This window comes from Apodemus sylvaticus, chromosome 11 (assembly GCF_947179515.1).
Source record: "Apodemus sylvaticus chromosome 11, mApoSyl1.1, whole genome shotgun sequence".
Taxonomy (NCBI): Eukaryota; Metazoa; Chordata; class Mammalia; order Rodentia; family Muridae; genus Apodemus; species Apodemus sylvaticus.
Genome location: NC_067482.1, coordinates 45,036,651 through 45,051,429, shown reverse-complemented (window position 1 = coordinate 45,051,429; position 14,779 = coordinate 45,036,651). Strand labels below are relative to the sequence as shown.

General features: G+C 44.2%; 1 protein-coding gene across 5 annotated transcripts in view; it reads right to left on the bottom strand.

Annotated features, from left to right (window-relative positions):
• Positions 1 to 578: 578 nt before the first annotated feature.
• Positions 579 to 14,779, bottom strand: part of Rfc1 (replication factor C subunit 1) — a 74,739-nt gene continuing 60,538 nt past the window's right edge. For 4 of the 5 annotated variants that reach the window (XM_052199579.1, XM_052199583.1, XM_052199582.1 and 1 more), the window contains 10 exons: positions 14,094 to 14,185; positions 13,784 to 13,921; positions 12,687 to 12,782; positions 12,276 to 12,374; positions 10,693 to 10,847; positions 10,455 to 10,572; positions 7,506 to 7,651; positions 4,700 to 4,913; positions 3,035 to 3,226; positions 579 to 1,890 (listed from right to left, as the gene is read on the bottom strand). In XM_052199579.1, the coding sequence (XP_052055539.1) occupies positions 1,807 to 1,890; positions 3,035 to 3,226; positions 4,700 to 4,913; positions 7,506 to 7,651; positions 10,455 to 10,572; positions 10,693 to 10,847; positions 12,276 to 12,374; positions 12,687 to 12,782; positions 13,784 to 13,921; positions 14,094 to 14,185 (1,334 nt within the window). In that variant the 3' untranslated portion in view covers positions 579 to 1,806. The remainder of the gene's footprint in view (positions 1,891 to 3,034; positions 3,227 to 4,699; positions 4,914 to 7,505; positions 7,652 to 10,454; positions 10,573 to 10,692; positions 10,848 to 12,275; positions 12,375 to 12,686; positions 12,783 to 13,783; positions 13,922 to 14,093; positions 14,186 to 14,779) is intronic. The other variant, XM_052199580.1, reaches the window with a different exon arrangement.

The following is a 14,779-nucleotide window of genomic DNA, read 5'->3' as shown; positions in this document are numbered from 1 at the left end:
TGTGAGCACACTCATTCCAGAACTACAGGAAGATACCCAGGCCTGGTGTATATTAAGTCTACTCATTTAAAATAACTCCAAGAGGTCAAGAAATAAAATGTATCAAAGGGGGACTATGGGAAACTGTCCGTGAGAGACAGCCATCTAAGTGGCCATGGCTCGGGGCTCTCCACAGGTCGGTCACCTCAGGAGCTGCTAGGAGATTCAGTCCCAGCGCAAACATGTGGGTCCTCATCCTGCCTCCACCTTCCTCTCCTCTGCACCCTTATTCATGCTGAGGGGCTTCAAGGAGGAACCAAGGAGGACATTGCTGTCCTCCTGTAGTAAACAGCATATGGACAGTTTCTAAACTTCATTACTTTACAGCTTGTCCTCAGCATTCATTACTTATGAGTGAGCTGAGTAAGCAGGCACTATGTTTTGTTCTGAAAGTAATCAGATTGCCAGGCCTTCCCTGGAATGCATATCCCACAGAGGAAAACATGACTTGCTTGTACCAAAGTAACAGAACCATCTCTAATCGCCTTCACAGCAGCAGCCAAGTAAGTGTCAACACAAAGAGAGGGGAAAACTCAGGCTCAGGCTTAAGACAGTATTTTATTTTCATAATGAACCGACCGACCGACCAACCTCCATGAAACACACCTTTCACACTGGTTAATACACTTTCAATGTCTCCAGGACTTCTGTTTCTTCTCCCAACGAGGCCATGAGTCCTCAAAGACAGAGCATGCTCCTCCCTTTATAATCTTTTTGGCATATACCTCACAGAGGCAGCATAGACCTCTGAGCACTTTCTGATTTAAAAAGAACTAAACACCTGAAGGCCAAGTTACTGCCATAACCCAGGGTCCTTCAACAAGCACAGTTTTAGATACAATCTGCAATTCCAGTAGGGCTTATAGACTCCATCACAGGACAGCATCTCCCGGCCAGAATGAGCCTGTGGGTCTGACCCAGCCTACACTCTACTACTGGTTTCAATCTGATAGCTAAGACTGCACAGGGACAGGAATGTGTAGCAGTCTCATGTCTGCACACCCTGATTAGCCAAGTGGCCTCTCTGTGTCTACCTACACCAAGCAGCATTGAGGTCAGTGCAAAGGGATGCTGGGAATTTGAACTCTGACCCTTCACCTGAAGAACTGCGATTCACAGAGTTAGTAAGAAATGTTGAATATTGTAATCGAACCAAATTAATAAGGAAAGCAATAACCAACATAATGTTCTGCTACTTAAGATGACAAAAGTGACCCATGCTTTACATGAGTATCTGATTTCTGATGCACACTTTGCAAAATACCTGATAATAGGCCAAGAATACTCAGCTCCAGGTGATAGCTGCTTTGGATTAAGGTTTATTTACAGAAATTCACCATAAAATAACTACCATGTTTTTAAAAAAAAACAAATCAGCATTGGTCCTCTAAAGGCCATGAGGATAAACTTAAGCTACAAAAGATGCCTCAGTCCCACTGTGCCCCGTCTTGCTCTGGTGAAATAAAATCTGACTCCAAAGCCTGTGTACTTTCTAGTTTTGATTCTACACAGTCACTCTGAGTCCCAGCCATCTAACAGTTGGCAGGGACACTGCGGGGCTCTTAGTCTTATCCGCCTCTATAAGAGGTGCATGAGAGCTGGCTAGTGAGGCCTTCTAGCTGTACGTCCTTTATAATGGGACCACCAGGCCACCCACTGTCTACACCGAACCTGTTACTCTGGCAAAGGGTGAGGCTCTCGGTCTCTGGACCAGCTGACTAGTGGAGAGGATGAGTTAAAAACAGTTATTGGAACTGAACAATGGTTTCATTTCTTCCAATTTTTTCCTTTTCCTTTTTTGGACTCTTCTTTTTCTGATTTTGAAGGCTTTGAAGATCTTGTCTTTTTCTGCTGGAGGAAACACACAAAACAGTTAACATACTGGTGAGTAAACGCCAACATAATCTTCCCTACAATTTAATTAGATAAGCAAAGTCACAGCATCTGATGCTGCCTCTGAGAATCAACAAGCGAGTGTTCAGTCCTAAAAGGCAACAACAGCACAGGAAGAGCTCAGAGCTCAGGTCTAGAGCTAAGGTGCACCCCGTGTGAGCCAGGCTCCTGGATTAGAACACAGTACACTTAGGAAAGTCAGAACAAACAAGGGGTGACTTACAAACACAGCAATGTCTACATGAGGAACTTCCCTTCCTTTTAGTCTCACAGGACATCTAAGCACACTCATTTTGTGAAGAGAGAAAGCCAATTCAACTGCAAAAGGCCTCTGTCTCCACAGGCATGCCATACAGGACAGCAGAGCAAGAGGTAGAAGAGGCTGCACCCCTGTCTCAGAAGTCCATGCCCCATCTCACCTTTACTATCAAAAGAAAAAAGTTTTACTCTGATCAATTTTTATAGGCAATTTGGTGGCTACCACAAAACACGAGAGGTTTCAAATGTTGTTCTGTTTATGCTGCAAAATGCACCTGTGGTTTGCAAACTTATATATTAATGACCAAGTATAAATAGTGCCTGCCCTTCCAGGGCAGCTGAGGTGACTCAGTGGGTAAAATACTTCTTGTGCCAGCTTCAGAACCTAAGCTCAGCTCCTCAACAGCCACATAAAGACTAGGCAAGGCAAGCAGCACACACCTCCAGCCTCAGTGCTAGGGACAAGGGAATGCATCCGACAGATCCTGAGGATGCGCCGGCTGGTACCTCACCAAGCTCCAGCTTCACTGAGAGGCTCTGTCTCAAAAACGAAGGAGACAGAAATGGAGGGACACTCCACCTCTAGGTTCCACATGTGCTTGAACAAACACATGCACACTCACACACATGTATCCTTCCTATAGCACACATGACTGTGATGGCCTAGTTCATGCCATAGCTTCACTTTATAAGAAATTAAACCTATCCCATCATCTTCAATTAAAATGAGCAAGACGTAACTGCATTCCCAGCTTACACGCTGCCTGCAGAGCAGGCCCTATCGTCACACTACATAGAGGAGGGGACCACGCTGAGGTCCCCTGCCCACCGCCGAGTACACCACCTTGATCATGGCGTCAGTCTCTACTGCATCCTGCTCTTTCTCATCAGACTGGGTGTCATCTTCCTGTAACTCTTCACTGTATTCAGAATCCAGTGCTGGGCCTGTGCTGAGCCTCGATGTCTTTACTACCTGAAGTGAGTACGGGGTCAGGTGGGCCTCCTTATTGTAGGCTCTTGTGAAGGCTGCTTTCACCTAAAGAAAGGGAAAGAGGTTTACCATGAGTGCTGGACAATTCTTTATCATCATTTAAGTCCAAGTTTTTGAGAAGCCTGGGAAACCCCTTTAAATTATTTGCAAACTAGGTATATACCTAATAGAAACAGTATATTCATTCTTCTCTAGAGACGTTGTGTGTGTGTTCCCAGAGACTGTGTATACTAAGAGAGCTTATGTATACTAAGCAACCCTGCTGTTACTAAGGTCTCCATTTGTTTTTATTTTATTTGAGAATTTTGAGACCACAGCTCAAGAAAAAAAAATTAAGAATCAATGGTTCAGAGTAGTTGGCACACCTCTTGAATCCCAGCCCAGGAGGCAGAGGCAGATGGATCTCTGAGTTCGAAGCTAGCCTGGTTTATAGAACAAGTTTCAGGACAGTCCGACTACACAGAGAAACCTTGTCTCAAAAAAAGCAAAACCAAAAAACGAAACCGTGGTTAGTCTAGGAATCAAAAATAAGTCAAAAAGAGCTCTAAGGTTCAAGCTGGTCTGGACTACAAACTGTGGACTGACACCCATGGCAGCAGCACATGCCTGCGATCAATCCCAGCAACCCAAGGAGACCGAGGCAGAGAAGACAGGCTCTGGGGTGGCCTGGGCTAAACACAACATGAAGGTCAGCCTGGGTGACTTGTGAGCTGGAAAGAGACCTCAGCAGTAGAGTGTGTGTCTGGTTTGCAGAAGGTACCAGGATCCAGCTCTAGTTCTGGGAAAAGAAAGCCAGGCTGTTCATCTTTACTAGGGTTATAATAGTGGTTGCTTCTGAGTATTAAGTAACTTTAATAACTTTCAAGTTTCAAAGCACAGCTCACATCCCAATAAGGAATGTCTACTGTAGTAATAGTAAACTGAGGCCTTAAGCCAGGTAAAACTCTAGAGAGGACAAGTTACAGGGAATGTCCCCAGCAACTGCATCTACGTGTGCCAGAGTGAAGAAGGCTCCAGCACGCTCACGCACATCCCCGGCATGCTCACACTCACGACAGACAGAGCCACGACGGGCACCAGTAACAAACACTGCGTCAGCAGGTGCACCTAGTTACAGTCCCAGAAGCAGAATTAGGAGTTCAAAATCAGGTTACAAAGCAAGTTCAAGGACAGCCTGATAAAAGAAAAACTTACAAACCCCTCAGGCCGTGAACACATCCTTCCTTTTACCCACCTCTATCCCGCCTCACCCGCCCTCAGGCTCACACTGCTGCCCATCAAGAACACATGCACTTGGAGTTCACACTTGTCCTCTTGCTTTTGTACTCAACTTGAGGCCAAGATAAAAACACACATGTGGCGTGGGATCTCACAGTCTTCTCTGACCACTGTCCAGGAAGGAGGCAAACAGTCGGGAGGAGGAACAAACTGTCTACCGTACCCAGCACATCCCTCAGGCACTGCTAGCACAGCATGGTCATTTCCAAGGGACCGTGGACAGTGGGCAGTGCATCTCACCTTGGGATCCAGCTTGGAGAAGGCACTGGGCTTGCCCCCCCAACTGCTAACTTCCATGATGTTGTCAAAGTCTTCCTTTATCAAATAGTATGTGTCCATAAGTGTGACAACATGCTGAACTCCTTCTACCCCTTGAGAGGTCAAGGGTTGTACAAGTGCATCTCTGATGTGGGACAGGTAATCCAAGTTCACTGTCCTTTTGCTAGAGTAAGTTCTGAAACAAACAGAAGGACACAATCTATATTTTTAAAATCATGTCAATGGCACCCTATCTCCAATTCCCCACATTAGATTATCAACACCAGTGAATCAGACACAGTTCAAGTGTTTTCTTTGAAGCATGTAGTCATTTTATAACATGTAAGCTATTTCACGGGTCCTTTGAATGAATACTATCTTATCCTAGAACAACAGCTCTTGGAGCAGCCACATGGGGGGGGAAGGGTGCCCCCCCCCCCTTAGGCACTTGCCATGCAAGCCTGGTGACTGAGTTACAGCCCCATCCCACAATGGCCCTCCACAAGCACTGTGAGGAACACAAGCAGGATACTGATTTCAAAATGAGTCACTGAGATACACATTCACACCACAGAAATATAAAAAATTTTCAGCCAAGTATGATGGTGCATGTGTTTAATCCCAGCGCTCTGAAAGAGGGTACAGGGAGAGCTGTCAGTTCAAGGCCAGTTTGGTCTACATAGAGAGCTCCAGGCTACACAAGGTTTCAGAAAGAAAGAGAGAGAGAGACAGAAACAGAGAGAGACAGAGAGACAAAGTGTGTGTGTGTTGTAAACCAGGCATGCTCTTCTACACGTCCACCCTAAACTGCTGATCCAAATCTACAGCATTCAGTGGGACACCTAGCACTTCTCCCCACGGTGCCCAAAGGCAGTTTTCTACTTCTTTGCTCTGTGACTGGAAAGCAAACCCGATGCTAACTTCCATCTTACTCTAACATCCCAGCAGTTACATCCCTGTGCTCACCCTTACCATAGACAAATTCATCACTCCCAGTCCGAAATATTAAAGGCATCAGGAGACAGCAGTGAGATGTCCTTTGACATATGCCATTTCTGTATGTTTAATACCTACCTACTTTCCTTCCTTCCTTCCCTCCCTCCTTCCTTCCTTCCCTCCTTCCTTCCTTTCTTATTTTATGTATATGAGTATACTGTACCCACTGGGAATTGAACTCAGAACTTCTGCTTGCGCCAGCCCCGCTTGCTCTGGCCCAAAAATGTATTTATTGTTATATGTAAATACTCTGTACCCCATAAGGGGGCGTCAGAGTCCCATTACAGATGGTTGTGAGCCACCATGTGGTTGCTGGGATTTGAACTCAGTACCTTCAGAAGCGCAGTCAGTGCTGAGCTATCTCTCCAGTCCCCCTGGGTTTCTGATTATAAAAGACAAAATTGTACAAAAATACCTCCCTTGTACTTCCTCATGCCTATACTCTGAATCTTCTATCTAGAGAAAGGTTTTCCCTAAATCCAAGAAAATGGCAAAGATGCTATATGTCTACAGAGCTGGGAAATGGTCTACTAAGAACTAGTAGAATATTATCAAGAAATAACTTTCTGGTGGTGCATCCCTTTAGTCCCATTACTCCAGAGGCAGTGGAGGCAGATCTCTATGAGTTCAAGACCAGCCTAGTCTACATAGCAAATTCCAACTCAACCAGGGCTATACTGAGACCTTGCCTCGAAAAACCCAAAAAATAAATGACTTTTTCCTTCCTAATATTGTCACTCCTATAAAAATAACTGAGCAAAATATTTCTAATGATAACATTCTATCTTTTTATAATTGCTTCTGGCTTCAAACCTGGCAATTTTATGTCTGGGTATTTTAAGCTTGGGGGGACTACAGGCTAGGTGTGGAAGTGACACTTAGCAAACCCATCCCCCATCTTCAAATCCCCACGACCCTGACAAACATGGCAGCCTCCACTTTACAAAGGCCTGGTGACTGCACTGAGCCCACCCAGGCAACCCCTCAGGAAGACAATAAATTAGTGGCCATTCTGGGTAGAGCAGCAACAGACACTATGAGTGGAGTAAAAGACTGCTGCCAAGATCTAGGAAGAGGGACTTTAGTAGGAACTAGAATTTCACAGGACAGGAATGGCCTCAGCTTTACCCAGTGACCAGGGTGGATCTGGATCAAACAAGAACATTCTGGGAGTGCTGGGGATTAAAGGAATGTGCTACCACTGCCCTGCCAAAATAAGATTCTTCTTGGTTATAAGTAAATCCTTCACAGTTTAAAAATGTATAAACTTTAACAAACTGTAACAAACTCAAATACTTTTGAATTTCTAATCACTTTCAAATATATTCACTTTCATTATCCAAGTAGCAGTTTCCTGTTACATGCCAACCTGTGTTCCATATCTCAGAGGTCAGCTTTCTAGTAAAACAGGTAAAAACTAACTCATTTCTTTATGAATATTTCGGTTTTTCATATTAACTATTCTGAAGCAGGAAAGATATTCCACTAAAAACAGACACACTTCCAGTAACAGCAAACAATGGCAGACCTGAGATGCGCACACTTAGCATGCATCAGTCTCAAATCACAAGACAGATGCCCCCTGGCAGCTTGTAAACCTTCATGCTGATACCAGAGGACAGGACTCAGGCCAAAGGGCGGAGCTTAGGAGGGACCATTGAGCTGATGAGTAACAAAGTCAAGGCCACAGCACCCACCATCCAGCACCTGCCATCTTATGGGGTAAAGGCGGATGATGCACCTACTAACAAAATGGTGCAGGGGGGGGGGGCAGGGCGCTACTTCTGCTTACCTAAGACTCATGTGCAAGGATAAGTCCTGAACAATCCGGTCATGTTTGCCTGTAGATGAGTGCTTCCCCAGCCAGCTTGGGAAGCTTGGAAACTGAGCCATGTAGCCCCTCATCAATTCTCCAGGAAGAACACTGGCGTAAATGGCCTGGGAGGAAAGAACAAAAACATAATCCAGAATTTACATTTGGTATAAGGCTATTTCTTTGGCAGCTCTGCATCCTCGCTGTGAGGTATAAGAGTAGAAACAATCCGACTGTAGCATCTGAAGGTGAGGTTAACACAAAGTGATTTGTAGTAAAGAAAGTCATTACAATGGATCTCTCCTGAGTGAATGCTGGATGCCTTGTAAGAGGAAGAGAGATCAAGCATACATTACACACACACACACACACACACACACACACACACACACACACACACTTCCTGCCATGTGATGCCTTGTGTCACCTCAGCACTCTGTGAGCAAGCTACCAGACACAGGTTCCTCATCTCCCAAACTGTGAGCTAAATACACTTGTCTTTAAATCTCACCCAGAGTGTGGGCAGTGTGTCATAGAAGTTGAAAGAGGAGTAGCAGTCTATGGAGGAAGAACAGCCCACTGTCTGACTACGGTGTGCTCACTCCCTGTCCAAATTACAGGTATAAGAAGCTTCTTCATAGAAAATGAGAAAATAGTGATGGGGAGACTGTTTAGGAAAAGTGCTTGTCACCGAGCATGAAGCCTTGAGCTAGATCCCCAACAGCCCTGTGAAACAATGGGCATCTTTACTGCTCACTAGTAACCCCGCCACTGGGGAGAAAACAAGAGGATCTTAGGGACTCAATGACAGACCACCCTAGTCTCATCAAGTTCCAGGCCATCAAGACACCTGCTCTATTATCGAGCTAGAAAGACTGCTCAGCTGTTAAGAACATGCACTGCTCTTCCAGAATAGCCTAATTTAGTCTTAGCATCCACACTAGGCAGCTCCTAGCTGCCTCTAACATCACTTTCAGGAAGATCCAGTACATCTGCTTCCATAGGTACCTGCACTCAAACACACATGTGCACACAGACGTACATGTACTTTAGTAAGTAAACATGGAGAGAGAGGAAGAAAGGTGGGGCCTGGAGAGACAACTCAACAGTAAAGAGTACTTACTGTTTTTCCAGAAGACACAGTTCAGTTCCCAGCACAAGTAGCTGTGTGGCTCACTACCACCTATAACTCCAGCTCCAGGGACATACATCAATGCCCGCTTCTGGCTTCCACATGCATCCACCCACATGCACACAGCACACATTTACACAGACAGACAGACACACACACACACACACACACACTCCGTCCTCCCCCCTCTTTCTCTCCCCACCTCAAAAAAACAAAAAAGCTAGACATGGAAGTACACACCTTTAATCCCAGCACTTAGAAGGCAGAGACAGGCAGGCTGGTGGTCTACAGAGTTCAGAGTTCTAGGGCAGCCAAGGCTACATATTAAGACCCTGCTCAGAAAAACAACCAAACCAAACCAAACACAAACCAAGGTAGACAGCACCTGATGAATAATGCCCAAGTTTGACCTCTGGCCTCCTCATACATGTGGACACACACACACATACTCCAGTGCACAGAAGTGAAGTGGGCGGAGATGTCTTTCTTGAGGGAGAGGGAATGAACAGAGGAAGAGACTCCAATCAACCCAGGTCTCCCACTGTCCCAGAGGTCATCCTGACCTTGGCCAGCTGACCTCAGAATACCTGCCATTTCCCAGTTGCCAGTCTCACAGCACAGAACCATTTAGTAGCATAGCAACTGACCACACAGGGAGATTGGAGTGTGGACTGCCTAGTTGAAAACAGAATAATCTACCATACAAGGAAGGTCCAAAACAAGGAGCGGTATAACTTTGGATGCCTTTTGTAGCCAGTATTTTCTCTTTTTTAAAGGTTTTTATTATACTTTCCATAATTGTATCCTGCTTCATTCTATTAACATTTTCTCACAAGTTTTCTTTAGACAATCTAAACTGTAACTTGAACTGGAACTTGCTCTGTAGACCAGGCTAGCATTAAACTCAGAGACCTGCTGCCTCTGCACCTCTGCCTCTGCCAGGATTAAAAGTGAAAATATTCTTACCTAAGTTCTGTGGTGTATTTACCTGAGTGCGCATAGAGATGGAACCCAAAGCCTTGCACACCTGAGACAGCTCTCTACCGCTCATCTGCACCCACAGTCTGAATGCTGTGTCTCTGAGACAGCTCTCTACCGCTCATCTACACCCACAGTCTGAATGCTGTGTCTCTGAGACAGCTCTCTACCGCTCATCTACACCCACAGTCTGAATGCTGTGTCTCTGAGACAGCTCTCTACCGCTCATCTACACCCACAGTCTGAATGCTGTGTCTCTGAGACAGCTCTCTACTGCTCATCTACACCCACAGTCTGAATGCTGTGTGTCCTCAGCAACACCACTGGCCCAGGTGACAAAGACTTCCCAGAAGCATGCCCCTCTTGGGCGGGGGGAGGTTCCTTCTTTTGTTTTTTTGAGACAGAGTCTTGATATGGACCCTGGTTAGTCTGATATTCACTCTGTAACCCACACTGGTCTCAGACTTATGGCAGTCCTCCTGCGTCAGCCTTTGCTAGGATCACAGGTTTGTGTCACCACACCCGGCCTTGTCTGCCTTCTTAATTACATCCATACATTTGCTTGAAAATAATGCCTTACTCTTGAAGTACAGATATTTTCTCCATATTTTTTAAAACAGATAATATATATGTATTATATATAATATAAATATATAAGCAAAATATTTTTATTATATAAATAATATAGATTGTGTGTGTGTGTGTGTGTGTGTGTGTGTGTGTGTGTGTGTGTGTGTGTGTGTGAAAACAACAGAAACAAACCAACTACAGGAACCACACAATCTTCCTTTTTCAGCCAAAGCAGACCCCACACTTACCTGTGTGGGCAGAAGATTCCAGTTCTGCTTACTCCGGATCTGATTGTCCACTAAGTCACCGTCACATATGCTATCTGCTGCCCGGCTTAAAAGCATCAAGTGCTTTTTCATGTCACCCCTGCAGAGAAGAGCCAGTCTAGTTACACCACTATCCACTCCCAGCCATGCCTGCACAAGGACCTGGTCTCTGTGGTGCTAGAGAGCCCTGATGGTGCCCCTCGCTGCCCTCAATGCTCACCCTGCAGCCACAGGCTTTACGTGGAGGTAGTTCTCCTGGACAAAGAGGGGTGCTATGGAATAGTCATGGAAAAAGAGATCCGATTTGTCCATCAGTGACATGTGTGCGGTCTCCTCCCCAGCTGCAAACACTTTCCGCGTGACATCAAATGGGCCCTGCAAAGAAGGGGCAGAGAATGGCTGAATGACCAAAACCTAATACTGGTGAAGAAGACATTGGAGCAACAGGCACCTTCACTGCCTCCCGAGAATGATATGGCACTTGAGTTCCAAATGACCTAAAATTATGTTCACACAAAATCCTGTACATAGTTTTATAGCACTTATCATTAACTGTGGAATCTAGAAATACTAAGATACTTCATCCAGTAGCAAAATGGTAAATAAATTGATATATCTCAGGCCTTGGACTCAGCAATTTCAATAAAAATTATCCGGCAGGAATGTTGGAACACACCAGTAATCCTAGCACTTGGAGACGAAGTTCAGAGCCAGCTTCAGCTACATACTGAGCTTCAGGCCAGCTCAACTGAGCTACTAACAATACGATCTCAAAAGACCAAACAAAAAGGATAGTTCATTAAAAAACATGATGGAGCCTTAAATGTACACTTAAATGTAAGTGTACTTAAATATACTCAGTGTGAAAGAAGTCAATCTCCAAAGGCTACATATTATATGATTCCTACTACATGACACTCAGACAAAACTATGGAGGTGGAAGACTGGTGGTTATGGAGGGCTAAAGAGGAAGGAGGGGGGCTGAAAGTCAGACAGCTCAGTGGTTAAGAGCACTGACCACTCTTCCAGAGGTCCTGAGTTCAATTCCTAGCAACCACATGGTGGCTCACAACCAACTAGTAATGGGATCCGATGCCCTCTTCTGGGGTGTCTGAAGACAGCTACAGTGTATTCAAATACATAAAATAAATAAATCTTTAAAAAGAAAAGAGGAAGGAAGGATGATGAGTCTAAGCACAGGGAAACTACTGTGGGGTTCTGCAATGGTAGAGGCACACCACTGTCCACCTGTCAAAAAACACAGACTATGCGATATCAAGCATGGCCCTAGTGAACGCTGATGTGCAGTGAAGAGTCACTAACTGGGACTGGGGCAGGATGCTGAGAGTGCACACTGGGGTAGCTTGCATGGGAAACCTCTGTGCCTTCTACATTTTGCCGCAAACTTAAAATTACTTCAAAAGCTAAAGTATATCACCTTTTTTTTTTAAAAGCTAACCCTTCCTCTCTCTATAATTTTGGACTAGTAACACAGAGCAGAGGCAAGTGATAGAGACCTCTAGCTTTAGGAGTTAAATTAAACCACTTGAAATATAGAATTCCCAATAACACAACCATGCAAGCCACATTGCATGCTGGGAAACCACTCTCAGTGATGAAGCAGGGGACTCATTTCAATATCACTTTTTCAGAAATCTGTAAAAGACAGCCATGCTTGAGAAAAAGCTCACTGTCTCCAGGTTTGACAAGTACATCAAGAGTTACATTATGTCTACAAGGCTACTATAAGCAGGACAAGAAACACCCACTTCATAACAACTACAAACTGGAAACTCATTTTACCAGTCTGATGTCCTTCTTGGCCCTCTGAGAATCGGCTTTGGCTTGGTCATAGGTTAGGGCCTTACTTTGCGCACACCACATACTGAGATTGTGTAAAACCTAGAAGACACAAAAAGAAGACAATGCCAGGATGAGAAAAGGCTGCTCTTTTCCTATCCTGTGCAAATTCCAAGAGTGGGCAGCTAAAGTACTGATAATTGCCAAGAGCTGGGAACTGGCTCTGCGCACACACACGGGAGCTCACAACCATCTGTAACGCCACTTCCAGGATCTGATGCCTTCTTTTGGCCTCTGCCAATCTAGGCACACAAGTGGTACGTGACATAGATACTGACAAAATACCCATCCGCATAAAATAATAAAATTAAATTAGGAAAGTAACAACTTCCCCAAAATACATATCTAACTCACCTGTCTGACATCTTGATTAGCTCCCAAAATTATTTCATTCATAGCTGGAGGGGGGATCTTTAAACCCTCTTTAAATGCAATGGACAGCATTGCACTCTGAAATTAACAAACAAATTGTTATTGACATTTTTTTTACACACAGCATCTGCAATTCTATAAATATGAGATACTTTTTAAATTGACCCTTGAGCTGGGTGTGGTTGCTCAAGCCTTTAATCCTAGTTAATCCTAGTTAATCCTAGTTAATCAGGAGGCAGAGCAGGCAGATCTCTGCTGAGTTCCAGGCCAGCCTGGTCTATAGAGAGAGTTCCAGGACAGACAGCGCTACACAGAAAAAACCCTGTTTTGAAAAAAAATTGACACTTGAGTTTTTAGTTAACAATCATCATATCTTAGATAAACCTCATTGGCTACAACACTGATACTGCCTAAAGTTAAAACCAACATTTATATAAATATAAAAATGTCATTTAGAAAATATTCTGGGCCAGTGTGCAGGCTAGTTTTACATCAACCTCACACCAAACTATCTGAAAAAAGGAAAAACTGACTGAGAAAAGCCTCCATAAGATCAGGCTGTAGGCAAGCCAGAAGGGCATTTTCTTATTTAGTAATTAATGAGAAAGGGTACAGTCTGTTATAGATGGGGCCACCCCTGGGCTGGTGGCCCTGGATTCTATAAGATAGCAGGCTGGGCAAACCAGGGAGAACAAACCATTCAGCAGCACCCCACCATGACCTCTGCATCAGTTCCTGTCTGTTTGAACTCCTGACTTTCTGACTACCTTTGGTGGTATACAGCAAATAAACTCTTTCCCCTTCAAGTTGTCTTGTCATCATAGTGACAGGAACTCTGAGACAGCAAGATGGCTTAGTGGGTAAGGGCATTTCCCATCATGCCTGGTGCCTGAGACTGATCCTAGAACCCACATGATAGAAGAGAACTAACACCCAACAGATGCCCCATTACCTCCACAGGTACACCTACTGCATATACATGAGCACACACACGTATGCTTGTGAACACACACCCCACACTGTATGCTTGTGAACACACACATTTTTTTAAAAATTCTTTGTAATTATAATCATTATACCTTAATCTGTTCAACTCGAGGTCGTTGGAAACGAAGATCAAAACAATAATGAACCAATGAGCGAATTTTGGGGTGATTTCTATCATTGCACATACAAATGATGGGAATTTTAGTATGCTTTATCAGGCCTATTAGCTCCTAAAAGGCAAATAGAACACAAAAATAGTTATTTTTAAAAAATAACAGATATTCAATATATGTTAGTATTTTTTAAAAAAAAGTCTCAACTGCTACAATTATCCATGCACATAACAGTTATTTTCTTAATCTAAAAGCCAACAGTCAAACAAAAGCCACAGTGCTGAGTTACCTGCACTCCGCCCCTGTCCTCACTGCCCGCCATGCCATCGACCTCGTCCATGATGAGAGCATGCCTCGCACTCACGGAAGGTGCTGCTCCGCCTGACGGGAGAGACAGGACAGAGCACAGTAACAGTCAACACACATTAAACTCCAGCAGCCCCAAGAGTGAAGGCATGAAAACTAACTCTCCAGCCCTTCTGCATTCCCAGGTTCTCTCGCCAGCACTTCACTAAAGTCCATATAGAGATAGCTAATACATACTCAAAACCTGTGTGCATAAAAATATGTACCTTGTGGTTTTCTACTTGAACCATTTCCATCCATCCATCCATCCACCCACCCATCCATCCATCCATCACACTTCTCTTTTAAGACTATTTTATATATGTAGGTATTCTGTCTGCACACCAGAAGAGGTAATGTCCACCCCCAAAACACTTCTTTTTAATGTAATTTAATATTCTCCTTTAAAATGCATAATAATGTGGTTTACTGATGAGATATTAAGATGCTTCCAAGCTTTTATATCATACTAATATCTAAATATCCTCATATGTGTGCATGTGTCTACAAGCGGGAGTATGTGTGTGTATCTTTGTGCCTATATTTTTGTCTGTATGATGAGAACATGTGGTGTGTGGGTGTTTAAGTGTGTGCCCAAGTATGTCTGTGTATGTGTATACTTGTCTGTGT